An 18234-nucleotide genomic window follows, 5' to 3' on the forward strand; every position below is an offset into this window, starting at 1 on the left:
GGAATTTGTCTTCTAGATTAGTAGTTCCCAAAGAATGGGAAAGAATACAGTGGTGAGGTTTTACAGAGAAACATGAGAGAGGAGGTGCTCACCTGATGACCCTTCTTGAGATAGTGGGAAGAACAGCCATGGAACCAATGTGGAGATGGGGAAAAGAAAAGGAACAAGCCCCAAGGTGTTAAGGACTACTTATTATTTATATGAAATAGTCCCATCTATACACAAATACTCCAGGAAAGGCATCTACAATTAAGAACCTGGGATCAGAGTTCAAAACTTAAGAAGCTGACTACTATTGAAGAACAGGATAACCAACCAGCCATTCACAAACTAGGAAGAATTTCAGATGTGATTCTCACACTAAGGATTACCAACCACAAGGCTGTGTTGGTGAGAATCACAGAATCATAGAATACCAGGTTGGAAGGGACCTCAAGGATCATCTGGTCCAACCTTTCTTGGCAAGGCTGAGGACCTAATGTATCACCTGAACTTGTAGATTCAGGCAAAAATGCCTACTGACCTTGAGATGCCTGTATCACCCTTGGAGCCTGGTTTTAGACACTCCTTCAATGTACACTCAAATCCTCAAGAAATTTGGTTACATGGAGGCTGATACCTTCTACTTGTGAATCTGTCCCTGCCTTTCTCTTCATCCCAGTTCTCTGAAGTCCGTAATATATGGAAGGCTTTACTCTCATTTTGCCTTTATCCTCTTCTATGATACCCCTCACTTCATTACACAAACATTCACTTTACTGGCTATGATAGCAAATGATGTAATTGGAACATGTATCATCAAATAATCAGTATCTTCCTATTTCCTAAATCCTGTATAGTTGGCACGTTTTGTGTATTTTTTTAAACTAAAATACTCAATCCGTTCAACTGACAATATTTAAAATATGATGAGGTGTCCAAGGCAGCAAAAAAACCCATTTCACCAACTGTGATATGTAGACATTGGAGCACCTGTGTTTCTTCGATCTCATAGGCTGTATTACTAGAACTTTATCTGCTAAGACTTTATCAAGATGCTTATGAACAGTATTTTCAAGTCATAGAGAAATCAAGCATTTAATGTCAAGGTAAAAAGGGAGAAAATTAAATTTAAAGACACAACTGCAATCTTTAAAGTCGCAGTTACATATAATCCAAAAGATGGAAAGTGGTGACATTTACAAGAGTATCATAGATACAATTAAGAATTCTATTTCATAAACCATCCAGCATTTTAATGAAAAAAGTTAATTCTCAATGGAATTTTAAAATGTAGATGAAGAAAAATTAACATGTAATTACACAGTGAAATTATCATAGCTTTATTTTAAAATCAAAGGAGGGGAGCCTCCTATATCATTGCTACTTATGGCATCTTTTGTTAGTTTATTTTACACACTATTTTTATTTCAAGCTAAAGATTTCTACATTGCACCAGCATTATCCCAAATGTTAATCAACCATGCCTGACAGAATTCCCCAATGATTTACAGCAAGTGCTGATGCTTCCACTAATACTCAGTCTTGAACAACTCACTTTTGTTAGATTTCCCAGGATGGCAAGTACGCTTTAGTTTCATCCTTCCATTTCCAGATCACCTCTCTGTGATTAACAGAGCTGAGACTGCAGACAGAACTGAGCCTACATGTTCAACTGCATCAGCTATGCACATCCATTTTGTTCAGTACCTAAACTCTGGGTGTTTCTCAAGCTCTGGGAAGCAGACCCACATGCTATCACTTCTGATCTTAGTGGATAGTGAATTATGCAGTTTCACTAACTGGATGTGCAAACTGACAACATTCAAATTAATAGCTGTAATATCAACTAAAAATATTTCTTAAGAAGTTCGATTGACCAAGCAGCTCCGAAATGCCTTGAACTCACCTATCCTGAATGAAATATCAATGAAATAACATGAAAAACAAAACAGTAGTGATCACCTTAGATGCAGGAGCTCTCAACAATGTCTCTTTTGCAAGGGGAGAACAAAAACAAAACAAAAGCAAGGAAAACCTCCAGCCTCCATTGACATCTGATCCAGAAACTTGCTTCTTTTTAAAAGTAGAATTAATAGTTGCTGGGGTATATACACTGGCTTTATTCAATAAAGCTGATATAAAATAAAGCCTGAAAGTGCGTGCAGATGTATTTGTGTGTATATCCCCAAAGACTTTTCAGAAGGATGTTGTCTGATTCTGTGTTTATTTAATTTTGTTTTTAACACTGTTCTCTCAAAGAGGGGTCGGGTGGGTTTTGTTCATTTCACACAGATCATTTTTACATATCCAGCTCCAGGGCGACTGTCAGTAGTGGAGGACGGTGCTTACCTGCTGAGCTTGGTACCTCTGCTGGGCCTGCGACAGATATTGTGCCTGGGGTGGCAGATGCTGAGGCTGTGGCTGCTGGTTGTAGTACGGCTGCTGGCCTTGCTGGCAGTAGCCACTTACACCTTGCTGACCATACTGAGGTGGTATCTGTTGGAAGAATCAAGCAGAGCAATATGCATGAGCTGAGGCAGGAGGACATGAAATCAAACTATGTCACACATCTGTGTGGCAACCTGATCAAAAGTGATATCCTCAGCTACACACCTGACCCAACAGTCCTATTCTTTTACTCAGCAGTTAATGCAAGCCCTTAGATCCTCTTGCCTGAGCAGGAGGAGAAAGCCCGAGTGCTCTGTATAGGAAGCGTTCTTTTCAGGAAGAGCTTCTAAGAAAAATGCTATGCTTCTGAACATTACAATCCCATAATGCCCAGCCTTAAAATACAGAAGCAGTTATTTTAAATGTTTGCTCTCCATAGGCACACTACCGAGGCAAATTGACAGAGGAATCATTCTAACGCACTGACCCAAAAGTAGAATTGTGGAAAAGAGGCACAACTCTAAAATAGACATTGAAAAAGAAATGCTTTTTTGTTGTTGTTGTTGTTTTAGCAATAAAGTACTAATTTTTGTGAAGTGTTTTGCCCACAACCCTCAGGTTTTTAGTGTTTTGTGTGTTTAAGCCTTACACAGAAAACGTGGGGTTTGGCAGGGTTTTGGTTTTGTCGACTTCAATCTCTCTCAGTCTCCTCCCTGCTACTAAAATATATCTTTTTAGAAAAAATAAAAACCAAACACTAGTGCAACACAAAATAACCTGTCACAGGTCCTATTAACACACAAATCGGCACATGTATCATGCACTGAGAATTTAAGCTATAACCAAAAGCAAGTCAATTACAGTGTCAGAGGAATTTTCTGCATCAGTTTAGTCTGTAAGCCTTGTAACAAAACACTGACATTTTCTTGAGATACTTGAAAGACCACACGTTCAACAAACTCCTGATATTGTGTCTATATTGCCACGATTTTAGATACCTGTGCTTTTCCCCAAACACTGGTATTTAGTACCATTTGAGAGGAGTGACAGATGCAACACAGGACTTCTCCCTTCTAGAATGGGCCTCCTGCTGGTCCTGCACATCCCCGCCCTAAGTAAATGTCTCAGATACCTGAGCACATCTGAAATACTTTGATCTCTGAACTGTTCCCACTGAGTTTCTGATACACCGATAAATCTGTTTACTCAACACGTAAACACATACCTGTTCTATCTAAAGTTAACTTAGTACATTTATTCAACAATACAGTAATATTTGCTAGGCAATAATAATAATATAAAGTCAAATTTAAACACCTGTTTAGGCTGGTTTTACTATCACAACTTGATCTGCTCCTATTACTTCTGCCAGAAGTTGGTAGTCCTACTTCTTGCTAACTCCTAAGGTCAGCACTGTAACCCCACTTCCGCACTTCTCTTCACTTGAGCTTCCATTTCCTTCACCATCATTTCACAGGCAGTTAGAAGTTTCTGTGGCCAAATCAACCCTTTCTGGCAAATACCCTCTTCCTGCTGATGAGGCCATTATAATGCAAACTAAAAAGGGTGTGTTGGAATATCATCAGGCAAACAGACAGCTGGAGTCTGGGATCTGACAGAAGACCACATGGTGATTTGCCCATCAGCTGCAAAGGTCACAGAGCCTGGACTGGTTCCTAGGAAATGCTGAGGAAAAACCTATGTTGTGGCCCATCTGGGTCCCAGTAACACTAGGAAGAAAAGGAAAGCTATCCTGACAGCAAAATATGGGCTTCTGGAAAGAACAAGAAGAAAAAGAGAATTTGAATGCCCAGTTGACAGGATGGTGACAAAGCAAAAAAATATCAGATTCATCAGGAACCAGAGTACTTCTAGAAGAAAGATACTTGTACAGGATGGCTGGAGCTCACCTGAACATAGGAACCACGTCACTGCTACCTAAGGATCAAGAATGTTAAATTTTGAACCGAAGAGAGGGGATTATAAGAACAGAAGCATGGCACTGCTATGACAAAGACATGGAGATTCTGGGTCATCAAGTGAAGATGCTGAGAAGAATCAGAGAAGGAAAACAGACACACAGATGACTGCAGAGTAAATAGGGTGGCAAGAAGAAAATCCAACAATATATTGCCTTCTACACAAAGGGGGGGGGGGGGAATAGAAGAACTGGATCAAGACTCAAACAAAAGCACTTAGCAGTAGTCATATCAGAAATCTGATAGAAGTGAGACAATTAGAGGGTTGCTATTTTGTGCCATCCTAGGATACAAATACATAGGGAAGACAGCTGACGATGAGGTAACATTATATCCTACATAGAGTTTAGAAACAAATCAAAACAAAACTCCACCTCACCGAGCACCAGAGGTCTGGAGCTTGGTTAGATCAGGAAGAGTGAGTGCTGGGACCATCAGGCATAGCCGGGCTACAGCAACGCTGACAGCAGCACACTGAGCAAGATCAGCAAAGGCACGGTGCAAGATTGTATGGAGGGAGATTGCAACTCGTCCCATGTAGACTGAGCAAGCAGACTACAAAGCAGAGACCAAAGTATCAGACAATTACCAAAGGTTGTTCCATGGAGCTGCTGGTTAGGGAACCTGCATGAGGAGCCACTGCGTTTGGCTCAATCCTGAGCAGCAGGAATCATCTACATCCTACAGCTGCTGAACTACTATGCATCAGTGAGCATAACACAGTTAAATTGAGCATCCCTACAGGAACAATGAAAACCAAGGAATCTACTACTGTTGTGCTTAACTTCAAAAAGTGTAACTACATAAAGAGGAGAAAGCTTATTAAAAGGAAGCTCTAACAGACAGCTACAAGAAATAAAATCTGACTGGCAGCATCAAAGCTGCTTAACAACAACCACATGGAAAGCACAGAACCAATATTCACCACCTATTCAGAAAGGCTTGAGATGAGCAAAGGGACATCAGCAGGTTTCTAGAAGCAAAAAGACATCCTTCAATAAGCCAACACCAAGTCCAAATGAGGAAAACAGAAAAGACTGTAAACTCTGGCACTTCAGATGTAATATAAGGCAGGCCAGAAAGAACTGGAGGAACAGCTAGGAAAGGGAATCAAATGAGTAATGAATCACTTCTTCAAACACATCAGGAGCAGGAGGTCTGCCAGAGAGTCTGAAGTGCCAAGTGATGATAAAAGGAGATTCAGAGAAAACACAGGCATCACAGAAAAACTTAACAAATTTTTTGCACTAGCGTGCACTGTGGAAAAATCTTGGGAGGTTCTGGATAAACCAGGACAGATAAGAATAAAGATCAGAATTAGGAAACATCAACAGAACTTTTGCAAAGGAAAATCCCTCTACACAGACTTCTTGGACTTACTATGAAGGGTCAAACACAAAGGTTCAGAGAAATGCAACAAGAATGATCAAAGGTATGGAACAGTTTCCATACAAAGAAGATACAACCTTTTGAGTATGGAAAATACACCAGGAAGTAAGAACACGATAGAAAGCTACAAAACCATCTTGTCAAGCACAACAATTAAGAGGCATTAAATGCTGGTAGAAGCAAACTTCAAAACAAGAGAGATAGGTTCTCTAGTCACAGAGGTAGCAGATGTTTGAAACTCCTTGCCAAATGATGTTTTGAAAGCTGAAAGTTTATGTGGGCTCAAGCAAAGACCGGACAAGTTCACAAAAAGATACATCCTCTGAGGGTTACCAAATATATAGAGCCACATCTGGCTCAGGAAGACACTGAACTGAAAATAGCTGGAGGCTTAGAGAGTATTGGGGGAAATATCACATGCTTGCTTTGTTCTGACGCTTCTCTAGGCATCCAATTAAAGCCTCCACTGGAGGCAGGATACGGGGCTACATGAACCCTTGATCTGACCTGATACATCCATGCCTATGTTCTCATCGCTTCTTTGCACTATATATTTGTGTCCTGTGAGAAAGCAAGGAAAATTTGGTGTGCAAGGTACTAAGAAACAAATGTAAGCAACCTGAAGAGGCAATAACACCTTGATTGCCAGAAGCTGGGAGACTGCTCCAATTTCTTAAATATTTTCCCTAAAAATCTGCTTGCAGACACTGGTGTAAAAAAGGGTACTGGGCTCTTCTTCTGACCTTATGTACCAGTTATTTGTGTTGCAATTTTCCTTCATAGTCTCCCAATCCAAACTGTTTAAAAAAAACCCCAACAACTAACCAAACCCCCCAAAAAGGTGCAACAATAAACCTGACATTACATGTAGTTTTAGATGCTATACTCTTCAGTGCAGAGACCCATCACCACTGCCTCAGCTGAACACTCAGTATAATTTCTGTGGCTATTTAAATAAATAACAAACAACAGCATGCAAATTAATCCTCCTGCTTTACTGATGGGGATCACAAGATACCGCTTATGGACAAATGTTTATTAAACAGCATATAAAAAAGCTTAATTAAAATCTCCCCAGAACAAAACAAATCTGAAGCCAATTACTTACAATGCTTGGAGTGAATGACCCAAGCATCCTCTTTCTTCACAAGGTAAACCCTCCCTTTCTCCCTCACACCCACATTCTTTGTGACCACACAATGCAGGAGATGAGAATTTGGGAAACTTCGGCATGCCTGTGGTAATGCACACATTCTTGAGACGGTTCAAGAGAGAACAAACCCAAGTTTGAATTTATTTCTAGGCAAGCACAGAAACTGTAATAATTACTTTGCCTCCTATCTGGATTGCACAGTACAAATAACATTATTTTGAGAGAAGTATGACTGACCATCAGTGATTAAACCACTCTGAACACGAACAAAGAAAGGATGAGAATAAAAGAGGAATAAAATTGGCAGCCAGAATGAAGAAGTGGGAGAAATCCAATTAAACCTATAACTTAGTCCATAATCTTTAATTCTTGCTTGAACAAGGGGTCTTGTGGCAGACATTCTTTGTCCAAGTAATACCTTGATAGTAATGGAAGTTTTAAGCAATTTTTGCATGCATAATCCATAACTAATGTCAAAGGAGAAGGATCATTAGACAGAATTACAGTCATTATAATAATTTTTAAAATTAAAATGTAACAGAATTAGTGTGTTAGCATAGGTACACTAATAATACCAGCAATATGCAGCTACTGCACTTCTGAAACCATCCTAATGGCTAGGTCCAGTCAATAATGGAAGAAACTTTACATGTCCCCTATCACAAAAAGATCTGCCAAGTCACTTTGGGACCCACCTGAACATGCCAGTCACCATGACATGCTCACTACAGGGAAAGAGTCCTGGCAATATCGGTCATTGCTCCTCCCTGCAATCTATCTGGTGCCCAAAAAATAAGGCAGACCCTGGATAATGTCAGTAGCAGGCAACAGCACAGTTCAGAACTCCTTAACCACAGTGTGTTGATATAAAAATCGGGGGGGTGGGGAGAAGGGGTGTGTCTGGCCTGATTAGCATTAAGCCCTACTTACAGACAGAAGAAAAGCTGAACTCCAGAGGCTGAGGTGGCAGTCAGAAAAAAGGGTGACACCACCCAATTCAATGGCCTACTTTGCCTAGAAACAGTGAAACAGACCTGAACACTGTGAAACAAGTACCATCTTCAGAAACGTAATCATTAGTAACATTCCACTTTCCTAGCAACTATAACACTGTAATTACACAGAAATTAGAATATGAAATGCATAGTGAGTGGGATTCCCAGGAAAAAAAAAAACCACCACCTGGTACTTCACACCAGGAGTAAAACAGCACATTCTTTCAGTCAACAAAATGTTATAGCCAAATTTAATTCTAATTCCTTTAACTTTACAGTGGTCACTTCAGTAATAACTGTAAGAAAAGCTGTCACACAAAACTTCAAATAAGACTTGTGATTTTCTGAAACATCTCCTGCTTCAGTCTTAGATTTCCAAAGCCAGATCTCTGCCAAAACACAAGTATTTTCCCCAAAACATTAAAACCATGCAATTCTCCATGCTTTTGAATAGAAAGTTGTAAGGGAAAACTAACCCTCTTTCATGTACATAAAAAAAATTTGATTTATATCTATAACTTTTGAGTTCATGTAAACCCAGGTCTTCATCTGTACGTTTAGCTAGATCACAGAAAGAAGAAAAAATATAGTATGCTTACACAGCATAGGGAAATCCTCTGGCACACATTCAGTGGGAGATTCTATCACAGTTACTGCAGCACAGTCTCCTGTCTCAAATCACCATATCCAACCCCAGTGCACACACAGTCTTAACAAAGGCTACAAGTCCCTCTCATTGAACGACAAAAAATAAATAAATCAAAAATCAAAAAGGAAACCAAGAAAAAGCTGGGTGTTAATGTCAAGGCTATTTAATCAGAGGTAAATCAGAAATCCTGATGCTAAGGCATTTTATTCATACATTCTATAAATTCTATTACTTCTTATCACTTAGCTTTGACCTTTCGACAATACACTGGTCACAATATTCACCTATGTTACTGTCTTCCCTAGACTGCTTGCCTTTATATTGAAGTATGAACTTTAAAATCTTACTAAGAGCCTTTAAAATATTAACACCGAGCCTGATACTGGTCCACCCTGTGACCCAGAGCAAGGAAGCAAAAGGATAAAAAGCATGTTTCTATGTCACAGCACAATAATCCCCATTCCAGAACTTGCAAGGTAGCGGATTTTGCAGAGTCATTAAATGTATGTCTATGTTGAAGACTGCAGTGCAGTACACATATCTGCAAACTAGCTCAGATATTGGAAGAAGCTTACACCAAGAGCCATGCTAGGCTAATCTGCAGTGCCCTATAGAAGGGTGGATTAGGTCAGAGGGAGACCCACGCTCTTGTAGACAAGATGTTTGTTGTACACAAGCTAGTTCATTTAAAAAGGTAGCTCAAGTATCTTTACAATACGCTGCAGTCTGCAATGCAGTCATACCCTGTACTACTGTTAACATGCAGGACAGAAAGGACAGGACTTCAAACACATGCCTTCAGTCCCCTTTTTCCTCAAAAACTGCACAGCAGCATGATTACACCAGTTGTCAGTGCAATGTATATGGCATCAAATATGTACCTGTCATGAGGTGCTCTCTGTATACCGCCTTTTACTGTAGCTTAAATCAAAGCAACATGAGCTAACCCATTATTAGTACAGGCAATTTTCCTCTCTTTTAAAAAAGAGAAACTATAAAAAAGTAGAATGTAAAAAACCAAGATTACATGATTAAAAAACTCTGTAGTCAGAAAATATAGATGTTAAGGTTCCAAAAGCAACATTAACTGAGCCATGTTGCACATATATAGCGCCTTCTCTTTCTGATTTATGTTGTCAGAGGCATTTCATAAAATATAGAGGATGTGAAATGTGGCTCAGTTAATGTGGCTGCTAGAATCTTATCATTTATGTTTTCTGACTTCTTAGCTGTGCAACCTTCACATCTTATTAACATAGTTTTTTGCATAGACTGTAGTATGGAATAGTACTTATGTTTTATGTATTGACATATTTTTGATGTACTGAGATTTTGAATAAGTTTGCTATTCTTCATGATGAGAGCCAAATAAATAAAGACTACTACCACAAAATAGTCAATCATTTATAAGGAAAAGCAATATCTCTCCTTCCAAAAAAGAACACTTTGATTCCCTTGTCAGAAATTGATGAAAACTACCTCTGCCGTAAATGCTAAATCTATGCCAATATCACAACCACCTCCCACTCCCACCTTCCCCTAAAAACAGCAAACAAACAAAAATAAAAAATATGCATGTTTTAGATGAACTAAAATTAGTTTCAAGGGAGAGGTAAACAGCTGAGTCTAGAAACAATAGGAAGAAATCTTTCCTACACAAGAGCCTGATAGTGTTGATTTGTACAGTGCATTACAGTTTGAACTAATGCAACATTTGGTCCTTTCTGCAAATTAAGGGATAAAAATATGATAGTAAGAGATAGTAAGAGATTTCCATATTGTTATATCCATCCCCTTAGACCAACACCATAAAGACTGAAAATTTGCAACAAATTTTTTTCAGAAGAGCTATTTTGATATATTGTATTAAAAATAGAGAGAAATCATAGTGCCTATATATACACACACACACTTAAATGGTGAGTCAGATAAGAGATCTATTCTTACACTCTGCTTTCCTTTTTTTTTCTAGTGATCAAAACAGTTAAAAGGGATCATGCAATCTGCTTAAGTAACAGATTTCCAATTTACAAACCAACATAAGAAAAAGCACATCAGAACTGCCACAACCAATGTGAGCTTCACCTGATGCCTGTGGCATCTCCAATGGTTGGTGCTTCAGTAAAAGGCATGTGAGAAACCTCATCCCTCACTGCACTAATAGCATGACACTCACCTACGAAATGCCAGCTGTTAAAGAAAAATGCAAAAGCCTGTATTTAAACTGATTTTTAATCATATAACAAATAATTTATCACAGGGCACTTCTTGTGCATCTATTAGTGGACTACACAACAGGCTTTGGTTCCCAAACCCTGTATTTGCCATTTATTCTCCAGAAAATTGGTAACAGTTTTGACTGCTATTTCTCAAATGGTGGTTAAAATAAAATATGGTTAAAAAAATACAGATAAACATTTTTTTATTCAGACAAGTTTTGCAGTGCCATTCAAGCCTTCTAAAGCAGGGAACGCAAATGAGAGGTATGGGTTGAGTCTGAATAGCAGGTAATCTAACTGCATGAGTAATTCCTCCATTTTTATGCATTTATACACAGAGAGACTCCCAACACTTAACTAGTGGAGACTGAAAAATCCCTCTGTAAAATGGCTTTCACTCTACATTTCTTCTGACACACAATCTTGGTAGCTGGAAGAAATGCAAACATTATTCTTTAATTGCAATAGCAAGAAAAGGCAGAATGCACACACACCCTGTTTACCATTGGTTCCCCAACATCTTGCACACCCTTGAGTTTTCCTTCTTTCTTCCAAACTCTTTCAAGAGAGAAGCGTGCTTTTTAATTCATTTGTGCTCCTCCAAAGATTATCAATCTTGACGAATACTGCCTTTGCCATTCTTAAAGTTGATGACTTTCAGAGCTAAATCATTTGAGAGATTGTTCAGAGCCCTTCACTGTACCTCTTAAAAATAGCAAGCAAAGAATATAAAATATCTTCCACGGGGAGTGATGCTGTGTACTCTTCAGCAAGCCACACCTTTCTCCTCTTCCCACCCAAACTTGTTCTGTTCCACTAGACTATTGGGGTTCATAGACCTTCACAGTGCACACCCTCTCTCCCTAACAGGTGCTTTTCTCCTTTCTTTATTCCTATCCTGCACCTGGAGAGGAACAACCCCAGGCACCAATATATGATGGAGGCCACCCAGCTGGAAAGCAGCTTGGCAGAAGAGGACCTGGGACTCCTGGTGGAACATTAGCCAGCAATGGGCCCTTCCCATAAAGAGGGTTAATGGTATCCCAGGCTGTGTTAAACAAGATATTGCCAGCAGGTCAAGGGAGGTGCTTCTGCTCAGCACTGGTGAGGCCACACATGGAGACTGTGTCAATCTGGGCTCCCCAGTACAAGGGAAACATGGGCATACTGGAGAGAGTTCAGCAAAGGGCCACAAAGACGATTAAGGAGCTGGTGCACCTCACATATGAGGAAAGATGGAGAGCTGGGGCTGTTCAGCCTGGAGAAGAGAAGGCTCAAGAGGATCTTATCAATGTATATAAATACCTGAAGGGAGACTACAAAGAGAATGGAGTCAGGTTCTTTTCAGTGGTGCCCAGTGACAGGACCAGAGGCAGTGGGCACAAACTGAAACACAACAGGTTCCCTCTGAGCATCAGAAAATACTTACACACTGTGAAGATGGGTGACCGAGCACTGGCACAGGTTACCCAGAGAGCTTGTGGAGTTTCCATTCTTGGAAATATACAAAAGCTGTCTGGACATGGCCCTGGGCAGCTGCCTCTAGGTGGCCCTGCTTGAGCAGGGGGGATGGACCAAATGACCTCCAGAGGTCTCTTACAACCTCAACCATTCTGTGATTTAATAACTTGGGGCTGCTCTAAACATACTTCATTTTAGTGTCTTAGTACAAAGTTACCAGCCATGGGGCACACCTAATTTCTGGTGTTTAACAGAGAACCCCTCTGGTTTTGGCCCAGACACCTTTGACAAAATCGCCACTTCCAAGTTTGCCCCCACAGCTCTGCCTCCTGGGCCTGGCTCTGGAGCAGTAGGTTGATGTAACACACAGCAAGTCATCTCCAGTTCCAGTCCTTCACTTTTCTAAAGGGATATCACACTTCTTATCATGAAAAACCTGCCATGCACATGCCGCAGGAGAACAGATTTTACAGCTCTTTGTGTTCTCATTATGGATTTCAATCCCCAAATAGTGTCCGCAGCATAGGAGGTCAACACACAAAAGAAGGTGGCATGACCTCCCACAGCTATCATTTAGGTTCAGCAATTTCTGTGACAAATGTAGTTATTTGTAAAGTCCAAATTCTGCTAGTTTCTTCTACTACAGCAGGATCAAAATCACACTTTTCATCTGGACACTAAGAATTCCCTACAGCAAGGAATCCTGAGGCAAACAGAATGACTGGCTGAACCAACTGGATAAGAAAATTTGACTACATCTCCACTAGCCCAGCATAATTTATTATCTTGCAGCATAGCATTAACTGCCTAAGATCAGAGTCCCACTCCTGTGGTACAGTCCCTCAACAACAACATTCCTACCAACATAGGCAAACACTGTGGAGTACTTATGCTTGCTTAGAAAAATAAGAAATACAAAGCAATCCCTACCCAAAACAATTCTTCTTTGGAGGAGTTTGGCCAAACAGCATCAGGAAAAAAAAGAAAAAAAAAAAAAAAGAGGAAGATGTAAATCTTTTCTGTGCTAGCTTTTCTTTCCCTTTCTCTATTGGGAACAGATAAAAAACAAGTCAGCCTCTTAAATAAGAGTACTTACATAATGGTCTGAACACTACATCTTACAACTGTAATATAGCTATGACTTCAAATATTGCTGCAAGTATTTTTAAAAGAAAACTCTGCAGTCACAGACTTTAGATATTTGATTTATTCCATTTCTATTATTTAATTTGACCTATTACTTAGCACTGGAAAACATCAAAAGAACCCTGACAGAAACATCAAAGACATCAATCTTATAAATTCATGGCTGAGACCATATAGCACATCATAATTTCTTAAATAATTAGTTTTATTATACTCAAAATAAGATGATTATTGTAAATTACTCCTCATATCAGTTACCACAAGTCTTAGAAACCTGCTAAATATAAATATCTGAACACAGATAATCCAATTCATGTTACATTATCCTCAAAACGGAACAGAAAAAAAACCAAACAAGAACCTTTAACATCACTTATCAATAATGACCAATTTTAATTAATTGAAAGTAGCCCCCTTAAAAACTTACAAAGAATCAGCCATCCAGCTTATTGATTCATTATGCCAACCTACCAGAATTCTTTTTTTAATTAATATCGCAACTAATCTTAACTCAAATACTGTGCTTCATCAGTTAATCTTTGTAATACCTACTATTCTTTCAAAGCATCCAAGCATCCCCCGTATATCCATACATGCTTCTTCCCTTTCTTGAAAGCTTGAACCCTCCTTCCCCCCCCCAAGTCTGGTCGTTTTGCGCTATTATCTGAACACCTATTTTGTTTAAGCATTCACAAAACAAATTCTTACACTCACAATAAAATGCTTCCTTCTCATTTATGGCCAGACTGAAGTAATATCTATCTGTACACAAAATTAACACACAAGTGTATAATTGTAGTTTTATGCTCAAGTGCCCTAATTATGCACTTTAAAACACTTTAAAGGATCCATCAGGAACATTCAATACCTCCAAACTGTAAAGTCTAGAGGAGTGTCTTTTGACAAAACAGCTGCATTACAGGGAAATCTTTCAGTTAAAAAAAGAAACCAATCAACTTTGTTTTTTTAATCCAAGACACCCAGACTGTAAAGAATGGTGGGACCTGTCTGGTGCAGCGCATTTTGCCAAAAGTAACAGACAAGCAGGAAACTGAACAGTTCATTTTGCTTTTGTGTAATAAAGGTGTCCCAGGTAGCCTTTGTCTTATAGTGCTAAGGACAAAAGAGGCCCAGACTTATGCTTGTTCAGAAAGGTGATTAAGAATGTCTGAAACACCCAAGTGAGGACCCTTCACCTTCCTCATTTCACTCCCAAGGTAACTGCAACTCCCCACACATGCTCTTTGAATATTCAGTCCTCTGCATTCTCACTTCTCCTTACAAAATACTGGTAAGAAGCAGCCTTTTCCAAAAAGGTCTGCAGGAGGTGACTGTCAACACTTTTTTGTTACATAAATTCATTTTTCTGCACATGTAGTGGAGAAGGGAAATCTATGTTAACCCATCTGACTTTGCACTGAAATGGATTACAAGTGCTCACACAACGCATTATGCTTTTTCACCCAGACTGGTGATAAACTTGCAAATTCTTGCATTGTTTAGTTTATTAACAACTTAAGAGTGGTGGTCTTTTGGGTTCCCCACCCGAAATTCATCAGACATACAGGAGGATAATGACAAAATTATTTTTGTTGTTTCCTATGACAAACACGTATCAAGTTCTTAATAAATAAGAGGTGGGGAAATCAGGAAAGGTAAAAAAAGTAAACATAAGAAGGTAGACACTTCATTGCATTAAAAAGCAATATACAAAGAAAAGGGCTTCAGGCTGACTCAAACATGGTGAAATAGTGAAGCCATGTTAGCAAAGACTTTCGTCAATAAAAACAAGAAAATAGACATGGTAACTTACAGTAAGAAAATGCAACTCTCTGTGCAACTCATATGGGATTTAGTGCCAGGTGCATGTAGTCACTGTTCGTTGACCATCAACAAAGAGATGAGAAGAGCCTATTTAGGGGTCACAGTCCTCAAAGAGACATCACAAGCACCAGGCAGAGTGAGTGAAAACAGCAGTTGCTGTTGCAGTTCTCCAGAGGGGCCAATGGCATGCTAAGCTCTTCCAAAGGTGATGGAAAAAGCACACATTCTCAGGAGGGAGCAATTCAAAGCTGTTCTACAGGAAACGCTCCATACAGAAATGCTTCTGAGCTCCTCATCTAGTCCACTGAGTGTGTTCCTGCCTCACAACTGCCCAGTGCCCACCTCTGCATGCTGAGGGGCCAGGGAAATTAGGGGTCTCCTGACAGAAGGCACCACAAAAAGTAGGACTGCCTCTTCTGGAAAGACAGCAGGACACAGTGGGGGTTGTTCACCTTTTATATAATGCTCCAGAGGCTAAAGCACCAGACAGCTTGTCTACAGCTCCAAGCCAATCTCTCCACTGCTCCAGAAGTCCCACTGGCTTATCTCTTCTGCCAACTTGTCAGTCTCCCATAGATAGTCTGATCCTCTACTGAGCCAATTCACCACACCAAAATAGCAGAAAGTTAATGGACAGCCTTCTGCTGTTGTAGTGCACAGAAACAACTCAATGTGGTCAGATGAACCCAGAGGTGACGTAAGAGAAGTGGCACTGCAGCTACAAGTTGGGTTGGCTATGGCTGCCGTTGAACTGCAGAGCCTTTGTTTTTGTTTTTCTTGGGCTCTCCTCATCCTGTGAATCCAACTCCACAATTCCAAAAAATCCGCCTTCCAAAAAAGCATCCCATATGCAAAGTAACAACTTTCAGTGATCCCGAAGAGAGGACGTGCAGAGCCCTCGAAGATACAGGTGCCACAAGAAAGCTGCGGCCCAAAGTGAAGCTACAAAAGGATCCTGTCTCCTTGACTTTCAGGAAGGACACCTTGACTTTCAGGGAGAACACCTTGACTTTCAGGTCTCCTCAAACCCGGACACTTAAATTCTGCCACAAAATTTAACCCACTCTAAACAGAAAAGCAGTCATTGAAGCTCTCACCCAGAATGACACCCAAAGTGAAAGCAGTGGTGTAGGGAGGGACACACGTACAATTCTCTCTCCCTTCCTTCCTTGCAGAAAGCAGAAACAAGTAATTAATGCCTTTCAGGGACATTATTTGCATGAAAGCAAAGCCACTTCATAAAATGCAAGTGGGCAATGCCCATATTAGGTCAGTGATCACTCTTCTATATTGGTAGGTAGATATTTAAGCCTCCCACTTGGTTTCGCAAATCTTTCTCTGAGTACCAGTTGTACTTTATTGGTTACAGCACTGTTCAGGCATGAGCTTTTAAGATTAAACTAAGCTTCCAATTTTGCAGTTGCATAACTATTTAAGATATTTCAAACAACAGGTCAATATTCCTCAGCAGCTGTATATACCCTCCAAAGCACAGAGTTCACATGTCCTGAAGAACAACAGGTAAGTTGCATTTTAAAATTAAAAGCGGGTATTTTCACTACTTAGTTCGCTCTGAAGTCTATAAATCTGATTTTTTGCAGAGTATAAAACCAGGGAGAAAAGCTTAGGAAGCAGCACTGTCTGCTTTGGAGGGAGTACTTACCCATCTGCCCTTCTGGCCAGAGGTTTAATAGATTTCTATTTTTATAAAGGACATAAGGGGAGGGGGTGGCTCCATCAGTTTCCTACAGAAACCCAGCTGCCAAACTGGATGTGCCAAAGGGGAATTTTAGGGAATTTTAAAGAGATAACCTCTGCTGAGACTGCAATGTCAGCTTTGTAACCTCATGACTGGAACATGTGCAGTGAATGCTGGATTGAAAAAGCTGTGCTATGGGAGTTAGAAGAAAGAAAAGGGGAAAACACGAACAGCACAAACTGGGATTATTACTCTGTGATGAGAAGGGGACTGGAGCTCAAAAACACTGTTAGTTCACTATGAAAAAAAGACATCTATAGAGTAAGCTCACTTTGATTTGGATATTTATTGATAACCTATGCGCACTTCCATCCTCTCAGACCTAATATGGTCTCTGCTTTTATGCTGATGCTGTTGTTCCATTTAACAGTTCAGTTGCAGCCTATTTTAAACAACACAGAGCCAAACTGACCTCTGGTTTAAATACTCAGCACAGAAATTGGGGGGTGGGGGTCAAGCAGGGAAGAACAGGAGCACTACCAATTAAAAGCAAACAACAATAAAAAAAAAAATCTGCTTTTTTGCTCTAGTCCTTCAACGTCTACTCAGCTTTTCTTTCATGTCAAGAGGTAAAAATAAACTAGATCCCCTCAGTTTAAAATTATCAAGACTCCTTTAATTTTACAGAAAATAGATAAAAAAGAACTATGGCATGTGCTAATATTTACTCACCAAGATCACAATGTTTGAAGAAATTTAGTAAGCAAAGAAAGCTGCAAATCATTTGTGATTCAAAACTAAGATCAACATTCAAAACATTAACGATAGCCAAACAACCCACACAAATACAGTAGCCACAAATACCTTCAAAGGTCTATAAAAACATATTAACAAGGAAGGGAATAATGTTAAAAGTCTTACTCGGGAATTAAAAAGGTGCAATTAGTGATTTTCACTTAGACAAATAAATTTACTAAATTACAGTAAGGGAAGGCTCTTTTGCATAAGAAACCATTACAAAACACTTCCAATGTTCACCTGTTTTCTTCCTCTCCTCACATATAAGCAGTGTGCTTGCAAAACCTATCCCTTTTACTACATTTAAAATAGATGGGAAAAGATGATGTCATCACATTTCAGCTAGAAGAGAAGCAGTAATAAATACCCTTTTGCAGTGAAAGCAGGAATGCTTTATGATAAAATATAACAGCTCTTTAAAAAGAAACATTTCAAAGTAACAGGAATGTTAGAAAGGTAAAATAAATTAATAGTCTATGTTGTTAAGAGTGATCTACAAATCTTTATAATCCAATTCTCTCAACAGCTTCGATATGTGGTGAGTGTCATTAA

The 18234-nt window shown here is 39.5% G+C and overlaps 1 protein-coding gene across 8 annotated transcripts in view; it reads right to left on the reverse strand.

Moving 5' to 3' along the window:
• The window catches only part of ARID1B (AT-rich interaction domain 1B), a 334357-nt gene that overhangs the window by 249802 nt on the left and 66321 nt on the right, over positions 1-18234 (reverse strand). For all 8 annotated transcript variants that reach the window (XM_074862776.1, XM_074862773.1, XM_074862778.1 and 5 more), the window contains exon 3: positions 2332-2478. In XM_074862776.1, coding sequence (XP_074718877.1) covers positions 2332-2478 — 147 coding nt within the window. The remainder of the gene's footprint in view (positions 1-2331; positions 2479-18234) is intronic.

Source organism: Strix uralensis, chromosome 3 (genome assembly GCF_047716275.1).
Source record: "Strix uralensis isolate ZFMK-TIS-50842 chromosome 3, bStrUra1, whole genome shotgun sequence".
Classification (NCBI taxonomy): Eukaryota; Metazoa; Chordata; class Aves; order Strigiformes; family Strigidae; genus Strix; species Strix uralensis.